The sequence below is a fragment of the Martes martes genome (assembly GCF_963455335.1).
Source record: "Martes martes genome assembly, chromosome: 5".
Lineage (NCBI taxonomy): Eukaryota > Metazoa > Chordata > Mammalia > Carnivora > Mustelidae > Martes > Martes martes.
In genome coordinates this window covers 88,718,961-88,735,491 of record NC_137892.1, presented here as the reverse complement: position 1 = coordinate 88,735,491, position 16,531 = coordinate 88,718,961, and the positions used below count along the sequence as shown (strand labels likewise).

The 16,531-nt window shown below is 36.6% G+C and overlaps 1 protein-coding gene across 13 annotated transcripts in view; it reads left to right on the top strand.

The window, feature by feature from the left end:
- LOC308343096 (ankyrin repeat and KH domain-containing protein 1) overlaps positions 1 to 16,531 on the top strand; it is a gene marked incomplete at its 3' end in the record, with an annotated part of 131,354 nt that overhangs the window by 21,518 nt on the left and 93,305 nt on the right. For all 13 annotated transcript variants that reach the window (XM_080804001.1, XM_080804006.1, XM_080804000.1 and 10 more), the window contains exons 2-5: positions 6,973 to 7,126; positions 13,085 to 13,241; positions 14,219 to 14,366; positions 14,924 to 15,071. In XM_080804001.1, the coding sequence (XP_080660127.1) occupies positions 6,973 to 7,126; positions 13,085 to 13,241; positions 14,219 to 14,366; positions 14,924 to 15,071 (607 nt within the window). The remainder of the gene's footprint in view (positions 1 to 6,972; positions 7,127 to 13,084; positions 13,242 to 14,218; positions 14,367 to 14,923; positions 15,072 to 16,531) is intronic.

The following is a 16,531-nucleotide window of genomic DNA, read 5'->3' as shown; positions in this document are numbered from 1 at the left end:
GATAGAAATTGTGTGGGGTTTTGTTGTTGTTGTTGTTGTTTTTAAAGATTTTTATTTATTTGACAGACAGAGATCACAAGCAGGCAGAGAGGCAGGCAGAGAGAGAGAGGAAGGGAAGCAGGCTTCCCGCTGAGCAGAGAGCCCGATGTGGGGCTCGATCCCAGGACCCTGGGATCATGACCTGAGCTGAAGGCAGAGGCTTTAACCCACTGAGCCACTCAGGTGCCCCTTGTTGTTGTTTTTTAGTGGAATTAAGTTTTGGCCAAAGCATAGCTTAGTTAATAAATGATTTTTCTAACTAGATTTTGGCCAGGTATCCGACTTTGTTTTTTAAGATGGCAGTAGTTGAGTCTGTGGGTTAGTCTTCCTAGTAACTGTTGTCATTCAGTTGTTCATTTCTGAAATGTCGAATGGGATAAAAAATAGGAGAAAGTATTTGTTCCCCTTTTCCACCCTGCCCCACTTTGTTTAAATTCTAGTTGAAGCTACTATACTTTTTTTTTTTAATTAACATATAATGTATTACGGCGCCTAGATGGCTCCGTCGGTTGGGTGTCTGCTTTTGGCTCAGGTTTGGATGGATCCAGCCCTGCATCTGGCTCCCCTGCATCTGGCTCCCTGTTCCCTCTCTCACTGTTTCTCTCTCTCTGTCAAATAAATAAATAAAATCTTTAAAAAAATAAAACATATAATGTAGGGATGCCTGGGTGGCTCAGTTGGTTGAGCCGCTGCCTTCGGCTCAGGTCATGATCCCAGGGTCCTGGGATCGAGTCCCGCATCGGGCTCCCTGCTTGTCAGGGAGCCTGCTTCTCCCACTGCCTCTGCCTGCCTCTCGGCCTGCTTGTGTGTACTCTCTTGCTCTCTCTCTGGCAAATAAAATAAATAAATACATACATTAAAAAAAATATATATATATAATGTATTATTTGTTTCAGGGTTACAGGTCTGATTCATCAGTCTTACACAAGTCACAGCACTCACTATAGCACATACCCCCCCCCCCCCCAGTGTTCATCGCCCAGCCACCTCATCCCTCCCAACCTCCTCCACTCTGCAACCCTGTTTGTTGCCTAAGGTTAAGAGTTTCTTATGGTTTGTCTCCCTCTCTGGTTTCCTGCTTTCATTTTTCCCTCCCTTCCCTAATGATCCTCTGTCTTATTTCTCAAATTCCTCATATCAGTGAGATCAAAATAAGTCAGAGAAAGACAATTATCATATACTCATGTCTTTTTTTTTTAAGATTTTTTTTTTAAGATTTTATTTATTTATTAGTCAGAGAGAGTGAGCACAGGCAGACAGAGTGGCAGGCAGAGGCAGAGGGAGAAGCAGGCTCCCTGCTGAGCAAGGAGCCCGATGTGGGGCTCGATCCCAGGACCCCGGGATCATGGCCTGAGCCGAACGAAGGCAGCCGCTTAACCTATTGAGCCACCCAGGCACCCCTTTTTTAAAGATTTTATTTATTTATTTGACAGGTCAGAAGTGGGCAGAGAGGCGGGGCCGGGGGGCGTGTTGAAGCAGGCTCCCTGCTGAGCAGAGAGATCGATGCTCCATCCCAGGACCCTGAGATCATGACCCGAGCCGAAAGCAGAGGCTCACCCACTGAGTGATCCAGGTGCCCCTACTCATGTCTTTTTAAAGAAGGAAGGGTGAGGAAAGACTTTTGAGATAGAAGACATAAAGTGTTTTGCCTGTAGCATTTAGAAAAGATTACCTATAAAAGAAGAATATTTTGGGGGGGCCAGGTTCCCTCTTATCTTTTTTCTTCCACCTTTTGTTTTTGTATCTAATCAGGAGATAGAAAAAAAATCTGCAATCTTTAAGACTTAAGATAAACTTTCTTGTCATTGGCAAAAACAGTACCACTATAGGTGAATGTTTTCTGTTTGCTGCTCAGTGTAGCTGCTTGATCGAGAGTTATGTAATTATCATTGGGCAGTAAGGACATTTCTGTGATCCTTTAGCTTTATGTAAGATACTTCAGGTCTTCTATATTCATTTATATGATAAAGACTAATTTAATGAGATATAACATTATTTTGGACTTATACATTTTCTAGATTTTTTTTTTTTTGGACTGTATCACCAAGACTTTTATGTTACATATACAGAATTGGCCTAATTTTAGTATTTCCGTGTTGCTGTAAATGGTTTCCATGTTGGCTGGTTAAGGTAATGCTATTGCAATCTGAATTATAAAAATATGTCTTCTAACAGGTTTACCAGGTAAGATATTTATGAACTGCCATAAGATATTATGAACTGCCAAAATTTATGAACTGCCAAATATTCCCAGAGTAATAGGCATAACTGGATATTTTGTCCTTTTGTTGATTCCACATTGAGGCAGGCTTTTAAAATTTTAGAGAGGGTAGGACAAAGGATTTATTAGAGTTACATGCTTTTTGGCATATCTAATCGTATTCAGATCATCTGTGTGTATAGTTATGTATAATTACAACTCATTCTGGGAAACTTGAGATTTTCCCACGAGTGTTGTAGTTATTTAAAATTTGATCCTTTTATTATTCATTTATTTGTTTTTAAGTTTTATTTAAGTAATCTCTGCTTCCCACTTGGAGCTTAAACTCACGACCCTGAAATCAAGAGTTGCACATTCCTCTGACTAAGGCAGCTGGGTGCTCCTAAAATTTGATCTTTTGGGTCAGAACTTAAATATAAAATGCCTAAAACTACACTTGAAAATTGAAGTGATCATGACAAGAAAAAAAATTATAACTATGAAATGGTGGATTTTAATTAAACTTTCTGTGGTGGTCATTTCACAGTGCATACATATACGAAATCATTATGTTAGTACACCTTAAACTCATGCAATGTTGTATGTCAGTTAAATCTTAAAACAGGAAAAAAATTTTTAAAAAGAATGTAAGTGAATTCTGATGAAAATGTATCATGTGAGATTCTCAGTAAATATCATTCTTTAAGTTTGAAAGGGCACAGAAGATAAACACTGTGATGAGGGACAGGACAAAAGAGTTGTAATTACACAGAATTAATATTCTAAGAATTACATTAATATTCTAAGAATTACATTCATATAATGTTTTATTATTTTCAAATTATTTTACCTTATTTCATCATCATAGCACTGTAAGATAGGTGGGGCAGGTGTTTTCTTTATTTATTGAGGAAGAAATGGAACATCAGAAAGGCAGAAAGTGACATGCTTAACGTCACACATAGTGCCTGGTGAAACTGACACTTCAGCCTAATTCTCCTGAGCTGTAGTTCAGTTATTCTTTCCATTATGTCATGTTGCCTTACTGAAACTTGAATTTACATGCATTTTAAGATGTAGGAGAATTAAACTGGATAAACTGTCCTTTGAATTTTAAATTTTAGAGAAGTTACAAGCCCTTGGAAGGGACATACCTCTATTTTGTTTTTTTCCAAACTTGATTCTTCCCAAATACTTGGGAATGTGCTGCTTGGGAATATGTGATACTAATATTACTGCTATTACTGTACTTTTTATTTCTCTTTGAGGCCTTTTGTGATAGCCATGTTGCCTTTGACTTACATCTTCTGCCACATTTTTGTACTGTTGAGGTGCTTCATGTAAAACAGGACTTCAGGGTGCCTGGTGGCTTGGTAGATTAAGCCTCTGCCTTAGGCTCAGGTAAGGAACCCAGGGTCCTGGAATCGAGCCCCGCATCAGGCTCCCTGCTCAGCAGGGAATTTGCTTCTCCCTCTCTCTCTCTGCCCCTGCCCTCTACTTGCCCCGCCTACTCGGGTGTGCATGCCCTCTCTCTCTGTAGTGTTCTCTCTTTCAAATAAATAAATAAAATCTTAAAAAAAATCAGGACTTAAGTAAATATTCAGAAAGTAAATAAGCGAGAGTAGAGAATCCTTAACTTGGATTTTTAAAGCGTTAACACAGTGCAAATCTGTATTTGTCTCCAAAATATTAATACCACATTAAATGAATGCTTTTTATAAAACAGAAATGTTAACTTTTTTTTTTTCTGAAGATTTTGTTTATTCTCTCTCTGTCTCAAATAAATAAATAAATAAAATCTTTTAAAAATGTGGGGGGTGCGCCTGGGTGGCTCAGTTGATTAAGTGGCTGCCTTCAGCTGGAGTCATAATCCTGGAGTCCTAGGATTCACCCCCACATCGGGCTCCCTGTTTGGCGGGGAGTCTGTTTCTCCCTCTGTCCTTCTGCATGTGTTCTGCATGTGCTTGCTCGCTCGCTCTCTGTCTTTAAAATCTTTTACTTATTTATTTGTCAGAGAGAGGGAGAGAGAACAAGCACAGAGAGCGAAAGGGTGATGGAGAAGCAGGCTTCCTACTGAGCAGGGAGTCCAGTGTGGGACTCTGAACCCAGGACCCTGGGATCATGACCTGAGCCCAAGGCAGATGCTTAAATGACTGAGCCACCCAGGTGTCCCAGAAATGTTAACTTTGATATACCATCTGTAATAAAAAAATTCCAGAATTTGGCATGATGGTTTTATCTGTCCTTACAACTGGCAAGTATGCTTATTTGCAAACACCTAATAATTTCTTGGGCCTGTGAGAAGATTTTTATTGTACAAGCAGTTATCTTTTCATATCATTTAACAGCCTATCGATAGGATACATTTATCTTGGAATGGATCTAGAATGGCATCTTTGTCCGTAATTACATATTAAAGAAGCTGTATTGCAGCATAGTAACGTGTTTCAGTGTTATTATTAGTTGTGAAGTTAAAGGTTTATTTTGTAAAATTTTAGTACTTCACTAGGTAATAAAATGTATCCTAATCTTTAACTTTACTGTCTTTCTTAGGATGTTTATTTGGTGGCCATTATGAAACTGATGACAAACTAACCAGATATACCAAATAATGTAGTCCAAATACTGTGGCCCTCTGAAGTAGCATTGCCTAGTAGTTAAGAGCATAGACTGTGTAGCTTTGTGGTGGGGTTTGAAAACAATCTTTGTCATTTATTAGCTGTGTGACCTTGGAGAAGTACTTAACCTTTCTGTTCCTTTTTTTCTATCTGTCTCCAAATATAAATGTATTTTTATATTCATATGTAAATCTATGTATTTACATATTATAGACCTCTCTGGGTACATAAATATATACTCAGGATTATATACATAATAGTCATGTTCATGTTACATACATATATATATACTTTTAGTAAAATAAAGATCATACTGTTTTGAATCTTGTGATTTTCATTTCACTTTACAGATACTTTCTCATGTCACCAAATTTGCTTCAGAAACATTGTTTTTAATGACTGCATGGTAGTCCATCCTGTGAATAGACAGAATGTATTTACCAAATTACCAATTGTATTTTTTTCCCCTCTTATTTTTGGAATTTGAATTAATGTGCAGTGACCATCCTTGCATATTTTTGTCTTGCTTTCAGATACCTTTTTACAATTTTATTTATTTATTATTTTATTAACATATAATTTATTATTTGCTTCAGGGGTACAGGTCTGTGAATCATCAGTCTTACACAATTCACAGCACTCACCATAGCTCATACCTTCCCCAGTGTCCATAACCCTGCCACCCTATCTCTCCCTCCCTCACCCCCCAGCAACCCGCCGTTTGTTTCCTAAGATTAAGAGTCTTTTATGGTTTGTCACCTTCCCAATCCCATCTTGTTTCATTTCTTTCCTTCCCTTCCCCCCCGACCCCCTGCCCTGCCTCTCAAATCCTCATATCAGAGAGAGCATATAATAATTCTTTCTCTGACTGACTTATTTCGCTTAGCATAATACCCTCTAGTTCTATTCACGTCGTTGCAAACGGCAAGATTTTTTTTTTTGATGGCTGCATAGTATTCAATTGTATATATATACCACATCTTCTTTATCCATTCACCTGTTGATGGACATCTAGGTTCTTTCCATAGTTTGGTTATTGTGGACATTGCTGCTATTAACATCGGGGTGCACATGCCCCTTTGGATCACTCCATTTGTATCTTTAGGGTGAATACCCAGTAGTGCGATAGCTGGGTCATAGGGTAGCTCTAGGATAGATTCCTTAAAATGGAATTACTGAATCAAAGGGCATGAGCCCTTTAAAGCATTTTGAAACACATTTCCAAATTGCTTCCCCGAAAAATTGTACATATTTTTTTTGTTAAGAAAATTCATTTTAGAATTAAGTTGATTTGAAATTAGAGAGTTACATGTTTATTTTCATACGTTGCTTTTGCTTATACTATTCATTCATTTCAACAAACATGAATTCAATACCTACTGTATATGAGGTATCCTTGGGCCCAGAGGACAGAGCAGTGAACAAACAGGTGTGTTTCTTAACTTCATGGAGCTTTCTTATCTATAGGGTTCCAGATATTTGGCAGGGTATTAAATCTTATTTTCTTTTAAGAATCAGAATTTAGGGGGCGCCTGGGTGGCTCAGTGGGTTGGGGCCTCTGCCTTCGGCTCGGGTCATGATCTCAGGGTCCTGGGATTGAGCCCCACATCGGGCTCTCTGCTCAGCAGGGAGCCTGCTTGCCTGCCTCTCTGCCTACTTACGATCTCTGTCTGTCAAATAAATAAGTAAAATTAAAAAAAAAAAGAATCAGAATTTAGTAAATTGATTAAAAGAGGAAAAATGGAGCCTTACTGACCTATCCATGCTATCTAGTCTTTTTACTATTTAGTCCTATTTAGATCTTTCCAGGGCCTATGTTCTTGTACTTGTTTCATTAAAAAGAAAAAAACAAAAACTGCTTTTCAAGCTCCATGCTAGGCACAGAAGGTTCAGTGTTCTTCAGGAAACTGGAATCTGCTGTGTCTGAGTTACACTGTAGTCATGTCTGAAGATATGAGGCTCCTTCAAAGTCCCTTCCCACAACCCCATATTTCTACAGTAATTCATCTGCTTATACTTAAATTCCAAATCAGAAATCATATTATCTTAAATTGCAGTTATTCTACCAATATTGAGATCAGTTTCATGACTATTACATTTTTAATTCATAAACAGGTCGAATCATTTATTTTGGACCAAGAAGATCTGGATAACCCAGTACTTAAAACAACATCAGAGATATTCTTATCGAGCACTGCAGAAGGAGCAGACTTACGTACTGTGGATCCAGAGACACAGGCACGATTAGAAGCGTTGCTGGAAGCAGCAGGTAATTTTATTTCTGGTTTTCTTATTTTCATTTCTTTAAAAGTCTAGATCTCTATACAAAGCTGTGTAAAATTACCCCAAAACTATGACATTATATGAAATTTGAACTCTTAAGATGTATAATGTCTTGTGTTTCCTAAAGAAAATGTTCACGTTTCATATTTCAAAAATTCTTAGTTGGAAGTTTTCAATGGATGATTCTAGGGCTCAGCACTGTTTTTAAGGTCTTAGATAATCAGCTGGTTATTAAGGAAGACTTAACCTGTTACCAATTACATTATAAATGTGGGAGATAAATTCATCAGATTATGACTCTTAACTGATTTGGGTATTCTGCCTGTGCTTATTTACATATTCACTTTCATCTAGGGAAAACTTAATTATAAATTGCTGGGTTTTTTTTTTAGAAGACAGTTAAATAAAAATTGGACACAAAATTAGGCTGAAATATACCAAGCTTTATATCAACTTCTTGTTCTATGATAGCATAAGAGAAAAATCTGTGATAAGCCTACTTTCTCAATAATATATACTCATCATTGTTTTGTATTGTACAACATGCATATTATTTGTTGTACCAGGTTTCAATTCCACTATAATGAAAGCCTTTTATCAACTAAAATTGTTTTAAGAAGGAAGTTTACTTTTTCTAATTTTTGTATATTGCTTTTCTTTTTTTCTGTATATTGCTTTTGAGATATGTTCACTTTGTATGTTACTCCTTTTAGTTACTTATCTAGCATAAATATATGTGCATATTAAATACATGTAAGAATTTATTTAAAACAGTTTTTTAAAGGCTTATTTATTTATTTGTTTGAGAGAGAGAGAGAGAACACAAGCACAGGATGGAGTGGGTAGTGGGAGAGGAGAAGCAGACTCCCTGCTGAGCAGGGAGCCCCTCTCAGGGCTTGATCCCAGGACCACATGATCATAACCTGAGCCAAAGGCAGCTGCTTGACTCATTGGGCCACCCAGGTGCCCTACATGTAAGAATTTAGTCTAGAAGAATGTGTAGGTTATTTTTGAAAATAGTGCCCAAAAATTAAAAAATAAATTAAAGTAGTGCCTGAAAGCTTGTTGGAGTGCCATACACATAACCTTATCCTATATTAAAGCCATTTAAATGCAGAAAATTCAAAAATAGGGGCACCTGGGTGGCTCAGTGGGTTAAAGCCTCTGCCTTTGGCTCAGGTCATAATCCCAGGGTCCTGGGATCGAGCTCCACATCGGGCTCTCTGCTCTTTGGGGAGCCTGCTTCCTCCTCTCTCTCTCTCTCTCTCTCTCTCTGCCTGCCTCTCTGCCTACTTGTGATCTCTGTCTGTCAAATAAATAAATAAAATATTTTTAAAGATTTAAAATAAAATTCAAAGTAAAAAGGGTTTTTTTAAGATTTTATTTATTCGTTTGAGAGAGTGAGAGAGAGAGTGCACGAATGGGGACAGGCAGAAGAGAGGGAAGAAAAATCTGAATAGACTCCACACTGAGTGCAGAGCTCAGTCCTGCAACTGCAAGATCATGACCTGAGCCAAAACCAAGAGTCAGACGTTCAACCAACTGATCCACCCAAGTGCCTCACAGAAAGGTTTCACTTACTTATGGAGCATAAGGAATAACATGGAGGACATTAGGAGAAGGAAAGGGAAAGTAAAGGAATTGGAGGGGGAGACGAAGCATGAGAGACTGTGGACTCTCAGAAACAAACTGAGGGTTTTGGAAGGGAGGAGTTGGGATGGGTGATCCTGGTGGTGGGTATTAAGGAGGGCACATATTGTATGGAATACTGGGTATGGTGCACAAACAGTGAATCTTGGAACACTGAAAAATTAAATTAAAAAAAAAAAAGGAAGGTTTTTAAAGTATAGAAAATTTTGGGTCTCCTGGGTGGCTCAGTCTGTTAAGCATCTGCCTTCAGCTCAGGTCATGATCCCAGGATCCTGGGATGGAGCCCTACATCAAGCTCCCTGCTCAGCAGGGAGTCTGCTTCTCTCTGCCTGCCACTCCCCCTGCTGTGCTCTCTCTCTGACAAATGAATAAAATCCTTTTTAAAAAAGTATAGAAACTTTGGTTTCTGAGTACTTTTTTTAATTAAAAAAATTTTTTTTAATTAAAAAATTTTTTTTAAGATTTTATTTATTTATTTGACAGACAGAGATCACAAGCAGGCAGAGAGGCAGGCAGAGAAAGAGGAGGAAGCAGGCTCCCCGAGGAACAGAGAGCCCGATGTGGGACTTGATCCCAGGACCCTGGGATCATGACCTGAGCCGAAGGCAGAGGCTTTAACCCACTGAGCCACCCAGGCACCACTAATTAAAAAAATTTTTAATGTTTATTTATTTAAGTAATCTCTACACACAATGTGGGGCTCAAACTCAAAATACGGAGATCAAGAGTCACATACTCTTCTGACTGAGCCAACTGGGTGCCCCCAGTTTTTGAGTACTTTAATAAACATGATATTAAAAATAAGTATGCAGAAAAATCACAGCAGCCTTTTAGCACATTTCATGGTGACTGAAGAAAAACAGTATTACATTTGACCAAATAATGACTGGGACAAATAAGAGCTAAAATAAATTGAGCATTTTTTATATTACTCTTAGAAAGACATAAATGTTAAGAATGAGCTTACTTGATGTCATCTTTTGTTATTCCTTCAACTTTGTCCTGTTATGGTAAAGTATAGGTATAATTTGTAGCAGATTGACTTTTAGTCTACCTACTGTGTCTTTTTGGAACTGATAGAAACTTAAAATTAGACACAACAGAATAAGACTGTTTAAACTGAAGCAGAACTAGTAATTTTTTAAAGAAAGGTATAAAGATCACATTCGTAATAACATTGAATGTCCCTCCTTTAGAGTCTGGATTTCCAGTGCATCTCCTACTTGTGATATAGGGATATACTGTATAAGATTTCTGAACTGGCAGTGCCATGACCACCCTCTAATTTTGGATTCTTTATTTGTTTTGCTTTGTTTTGTTTTTGCTTTGCTTTGGAACCTTGAATTATTTGGCTTAGAGCAGAGAGAGAAATGTGGAGAAAAGACATCTCTCTTCTCCAAGTCTTCTCTGCTTTCCTTTTCTTCCCTAAATCAAGCTTTGTTTACAGGTAGTGGTACATTTTCCTCTCTGTTATGAGTATCACTAATTAAGGGTTTTAAACTCATTTTTCTTTTTTTCTGGGCACCTCATGATTTCTCATAAAGGGCTCTTTTCTTTCTTTCAGCATTCAGCAGGGAGGCTGCTTAAGATTCTCTCCCTCTGCCCGTCCCCCAACTCGTGCTCCCTCCTTCTCTCTCCATCTCTGTTTCTCTCTAAAATAAATAAATAAATCTTAAAATATATCTGACAGTTTCTTTAGACAGAATATTCTATCCAACTACATATGAGTTTAAATTATTATTCTCAAGGTTTCCTTGATATTCTTAGAGAAAATTAAGAACTAAAATTATTTCAGGGGTGCCTGGCTGTTGTGTTTTTCTAATCTGAATGTAGGGGAGACTTTTCTAAACATGAGACAGATTCCAAAAGTCAGCTCAGTTGGAAGAACATGTGACTCTTGATCTCAGGATTGTGAGTTCAAGCTCCATGTTGGGTATACAGATATTTAAGTAAGTAAACTTTAGGAAAAAAAGATTAAAGCTATTTCAAGAAGAATTTTAAAATTATTATCTAAGTTATAACTTAATACAATTAGAAATAACTAGGGGAATATGAAATATATTAAGTAGATAATAAAACCTTCCCACTGTCAAGGTTTACATATACTTCCAGACTTTTTCCTTTGTAGCTTTAATGTATATGTTTAAATATACATAGCTTTTAACGTAATGAAGTAGGGTCATATTGCACATAATATAACTTCCCTTTTTTTTTTTACTTTATTATGAGCATCTTTCTATAATCCTTCTTTCTTTCTTTCTTTCTTTATATTATTTTTTTAGGGTGGGGGAGGCAGTGGGCACAGGGAGAGGGAGAGAGAGAATCTCAGGCAGGCTCCACACCCAGCACAGTGGGATGGGCTTGGGGACCTGGAGATCATGACCCAAGCTGAAACCAAGAGTTGAATGCTCAACCGACTGAGCCACCCAGGCAGCCCGATCTTTCTCCTTCTTTTAAAGGATAAGATAAAATATTCTCTTGCTTAGATGTACCATAATTTATTTTACCAGTTCCTTATTGAGAGATATTTAGATTATTTCCTCTTTTCCAATATCACAAATATTGTTTTAGTTTATATTCATATGTAGCTTTTCTTATTTGTGCATGTGTCTTCATAGGACAAATTATTAGAAAGTGGTATCACTGTGTCAAAGGATGTTTACATCTAAAATTTTGATAACTTGTCAAATTTGCCATGACACTGCCAACTTTATACCAATATACATTCCTGTCAATGAGTTTCAGAGGGCCTTACTCCTCAATCAATTTTTTTGTCAGTTTCATAGTTTGTGTTCCTTTAATATCAGTAAGTTACATCATACTCTTTATAAATTATATTAAGTTTATTGGGTATTGATTATTTTCATTTTTTATTTTGCCTTAATTTTATGTTGTGCTTAATTATATGGAAAATTTTACTGAAATTAGAAATGTTTCATATCACATGTACTGGTTTTTATTTCCTGGCTTTTGGAATTTGTCTTACGCTTAGGAAAGTCTCTCCTATATTCACATTAGAAAAACACTCCATAGGGCACCTGGGTGACTCAGTGGGTTAAAGCCTCTGCCTTCAGCTCAGGTCATGATTTCAGGGTCCTGGGATTGAGCCCTGCATCAGACTCTCTGCTCAGCAGGGAGCCTGCTTCCTCCTCTCTCTGCCTGTCTCTCTGCCTACTTTTGATCTCTGTCTGTCAAATAAATAAATAAAATCTTTACAAAAAATAAAAAAGAAAAGAAAAGACACCACTACATAGTATAATAGTATTTTTCAGTGTGTGTGTGTTTTTAACATTTAAACCTTCAGTCTACCTGGTATTTATTTTTGTGAATGCTGTGAATTAGAGATATTACTTAATTTTCAAATGGTAACCAATTTTTGAAAGTGTTTTTGAAATAAGCCCTCCCATCTCCTTTGATTTGAAATTGTACATCTATACAAATGGAATTCACAAATGATCTAGGGTCTTTTTTGGTCTCTATTGTATATCCTTGATATTATAATTATCTGTTTCTGTGTAAGTATCATACTTTTATAATTTGCCTGACATCATAATACATTTTATATCTTATTGGGCACGTTTTCCCTTCTTGTTTTTCTTTTTGTTCTCCAAAATTTTATTGACTATTTTTCTCTCATTCTCAGCAGTGATCAGGCAGTGATATTATCATTGAAACTTTCCATTACAGTTGTCACCGATTCCTCACTGAATCTAGAGAAAAAGTTTAATTGGCAACTTAGACATGTAATAGTCCTTCTAGCCTGAGCTGTGTAAGGATAGAAACTGTGCCTCATCCCTTTTTGTCTCTCTAGTGCATGCACATCATAACCACATAATAAATATTAGAATGAACTTATTTGAATTTACACTGTTATCCTAGAAGATGGTTCTAGGTGGCTATTCAACCAAAGGGAGAAATTATTGGATTGTTTGTTGTATTAGTGCTGACTATCCATTTCATTGTTACTGAAAATAGTATAAATATGATCTTCCACTAGAGATCTTATAGTATTACTATATATTTTGAAAGAACTTTCATTCATTTACCTCAGTGAGCATCATGTTACGTTATATTTGGAGTTGGGTATGGGACAGATTAATATTATGTGCCTTGTAAAGATGCGGTGGCCTTTTGACAGTGGCAAAATTATTATCAACCTTATATTCTGATTGTCAGCCTTCTCTATGTAGACTATGCCGTTTTTTCCCCTAAATAATAGTGTTTAGTAATATAACTACAATTTGCACTTTTTTGTTTTTTCTTCCCCGCACTACCTGATTGACGCACACTGAAGGCATTGGCAAATTGTCGACTGCTGATGGTAAAGCTTTTGCAGATCCTGAGGTGTTGCGGAGACTGACGTCCTCTGTAAGCTGTGCATTAGATGAAGCTGCTGCTGCACTGACACGGATGAGAGCAGAAAACAGCCACAGTGCAGGACAAGTAGACACGTATGCGTATAATGACTTTTTCTGGGTATCAAACATTTTCTTGAGTGGAATTTGGGGAAGTAGCAGCTTTGGGTTAATTCTGTCTTTTGGACAGGATTATAACTTTCGCTAAGCGGATATTAGAATGGGTATTATATTTTAAGTGGATACATAAATGTATATATGTTACATAGAAATAAAAACACAGACTGTATTTTTATTCTTGTATTCCACTCATTATTCATCGAGTATTCTATAGTATTCTATTCTAGCATGTACTATACTAGACTCTGTAAGAAATCCAAAGTGAGTAAGATTGTATTCCTCTTCCTAAGGAAGTTACTTGTTCTAAAGATGATAGTAGTAAACTGGAAGCTGACTGCTTGAGTAAATAATAAATGAAATGGGTTACTAATGCACCTATCCAGATGCACGTTACAGAGATATGGTCCATAATCAGCAGCATCAGCATCACTTTAGAGCTTGTCAGAACTGCAGAATCCCAGGCCTCACCTCAGAACTACTGAATCAGATTCTACATTTTAGCAGGAAACATGGTGATTTGTATGCACATTAAAGTTTGAGATTTATCAATTTTGTTAACCGTTGTGCAGTAGATCACATCTTCTGTTACCAAATAAAATTTTAAGCCATGGAGTTATATCCCAGATATCTTTAGGGATTATTGCATTGATTGAGTTTAAAAACTTGTGCATCTAATACTTTTTAAGACTTTATTTGAAAATTAATATGATAAAATGTTAGAACATTTTGGAAAATAAAAATGACAGCTGTTTTCATATTCAGTTTATCGCCTTTCTGGCTTGGCTGGCCTCCACAAATAATTAGTATTACAAACACACAAAATGTTCATACAAGTTTTTTTTCTTACTGTATCAACATTTTTCTGTGTAAGACTCTTTGTATTTAATATAGTTTATTAGCATAGGATTCTGAGTCTTTCTTTGTTGGTTAATTGTTGATGGTTTTGTTTTCAGTCGTAGTCTGGCAGAAGCTTGTTCAGATGGGGATGTGAATGCTGTTCGTAAATTGCTAGATGAAGGCAGAAGTGTAAATGAACATACAGAAGAAGGAGAAAGTCTGCTGTGTTTGGCTTGTTCAGCAGGGTATTATGAATTAGCACAAGTAAGCCGAACTTTATCTTCAGTGATTGAAATTATGGAAAGGTTTTTGATGTTTTATTTTTATTACGAATCAAAGAAATCGTTAGAGGCCAGATTCCTTCCTTTTGGGCGGTAGGTAAAATGGAACCTGGTACATAATTAATTTTGTTGCCTACACATGTAACTGGGCAAGGTGCATTTTTCTGCCATTTACTCAGAACTATTCCTAATGAATAAGAAACACATAAAAGTAATAGTAATATCTTCAGCTTGTCTTTAGAAATAATATACAGCTATAACGGAAAGTAGTGATTTATTGTCATTTCATCCAGATTATCTCAATTCTTTTAATTTTTTCTGTCTGTTGTAGCAATATTGAGAAATAACCATGTGCTTACCAGTTAGTTTCTGTCTTGGTAGTATAGTTCTGCTGTTCTCTTGCTGGATAATCCCAAGCATAACACACATTCTTTGACAAGAGCAGTTAACATTTTCTGTTGCATTTATGCATTTATTTCTCTAGAAATACTATTAATAGTAAGAACTGACTGTTCTCTCTCTGTGTAATGTGTTTTAAAGGTATTGCTTGCTATGCATGCTAACGTTGAAGATCGAGGGAATAAAGGAGACATAACTCCCCTAATGGCAGCATCTAGTGGAGGTTATTTAGATATTGTGAAATTATTACTTCTTCATGATGCAGATGTCAACTCCCAGTCAGCAACAGGTAAGTAGAAATTATGTGTTAATTTGAGGAAAATAAATTGATATAATTAATTATAACCTAAGAGATAAAAATTTGATTTTTACGACTGGAAAAATCAGTTGTAAACCTACAGAAAAATCTTAGCCATTGATTAGAAATGAGTAAAATCTAAATTAATTTGGTATCTTCAAAAGACTGAGATTCCGTTTGGCCAAGATTGTCAGTTTTTCTGCTGGAGACAGTTTCTTTTTTGCCATAAGAGGCAAAATTAGGAACTGTATGTCTTAAAATTCTTTATCTCATTTAAATTCAACTGCCTTAACTTTAGATTATAGATTAACCTGAGAGTATTTACCCTGTGGAATTTTTCATATCGGGCATACTAAATCCATTTACTACTAAGATACTCTGTGGCAGAATGAAAGCTATTCTAGTAAGAGGTGTTCTTTTAGTTATTTATACCTCGCAGACACATAGATAGAAGGAGCCTTGGTCATGTGTCTTGAGTTATAGGTATAGTTTTAGTAGTGATTTAGTGATTTAGTGGATTTAGTGAGGCAACAACATGATTTTTTAAAAATTTACATAATGAAAGCTATATCATTGTTCTATACCTTTAAGTGAATATTAAATGTAAGTGAGCAAGGTTTCCTGGAAGAAACTGTAGACTATTTTGCTGACCATTTTGTCTTACTTGTAATGATAGTAACATGTATAATATGTAAAATGGTTGAATAGTTGAATTCTAAACACATTGGATTCTGGAATGTTACTTTTCTTGCTGAATCTTTAAAATAATCTTCTTCAGTGCCTTACTGTTAGGTAGTAAACCATCTCCCTTACCTCCTCTAATAAATAAAAATCCTCAAAACAAAATCAGGAAAGAAATAGGTGGCATGCCAATAATGAGATAATGACCTTTTACTTTTTTATTTTATTTTATTGATTTATTTGACAGAGAGAGAGCACAAGTAGGCAGAGCGGCAGGCAGAAGGAGAGGGAGAAGCAGGCTGTTCACTGAGCAGGGAGCCTGACATGGGGCTCGATTCCAAGACCATGATCTGAGCCCAAGGCAGCTGCTTAGCTTACTGAGCCACCCAGGCACCCTGGATAATGACCTTTTTAAAGAAATGTTTCTTGTGAAGGAGTTATGCTGAGGGGGATTTATATCTATCTACTTTATTAGGCTGTCAAATAAAATGAAGTGTCATCTTGAAAAATCCGTTTCAGTATATTTTTATTTAAAATATTCTAGTGGGGCGCCTGGGTGGCTCAGTGGGTTAAAGCTTCTGCCTTCGGCTCAGGTCATGATCTCAGGGTCCTGGGATCGAGTTCCGCGTTGGGCTCCCTGCTCAGCAGGGAGCCTGCTTCCTCCTCTCTCTCTGCCTGCCTCTCTGCCTACTTGTGATCTTTCTCTGTCAAATAAATAAATGGAATCTTAAAAAAAAAAAAAAAAGCTTTTAAAAAAAAAAATAAAATAT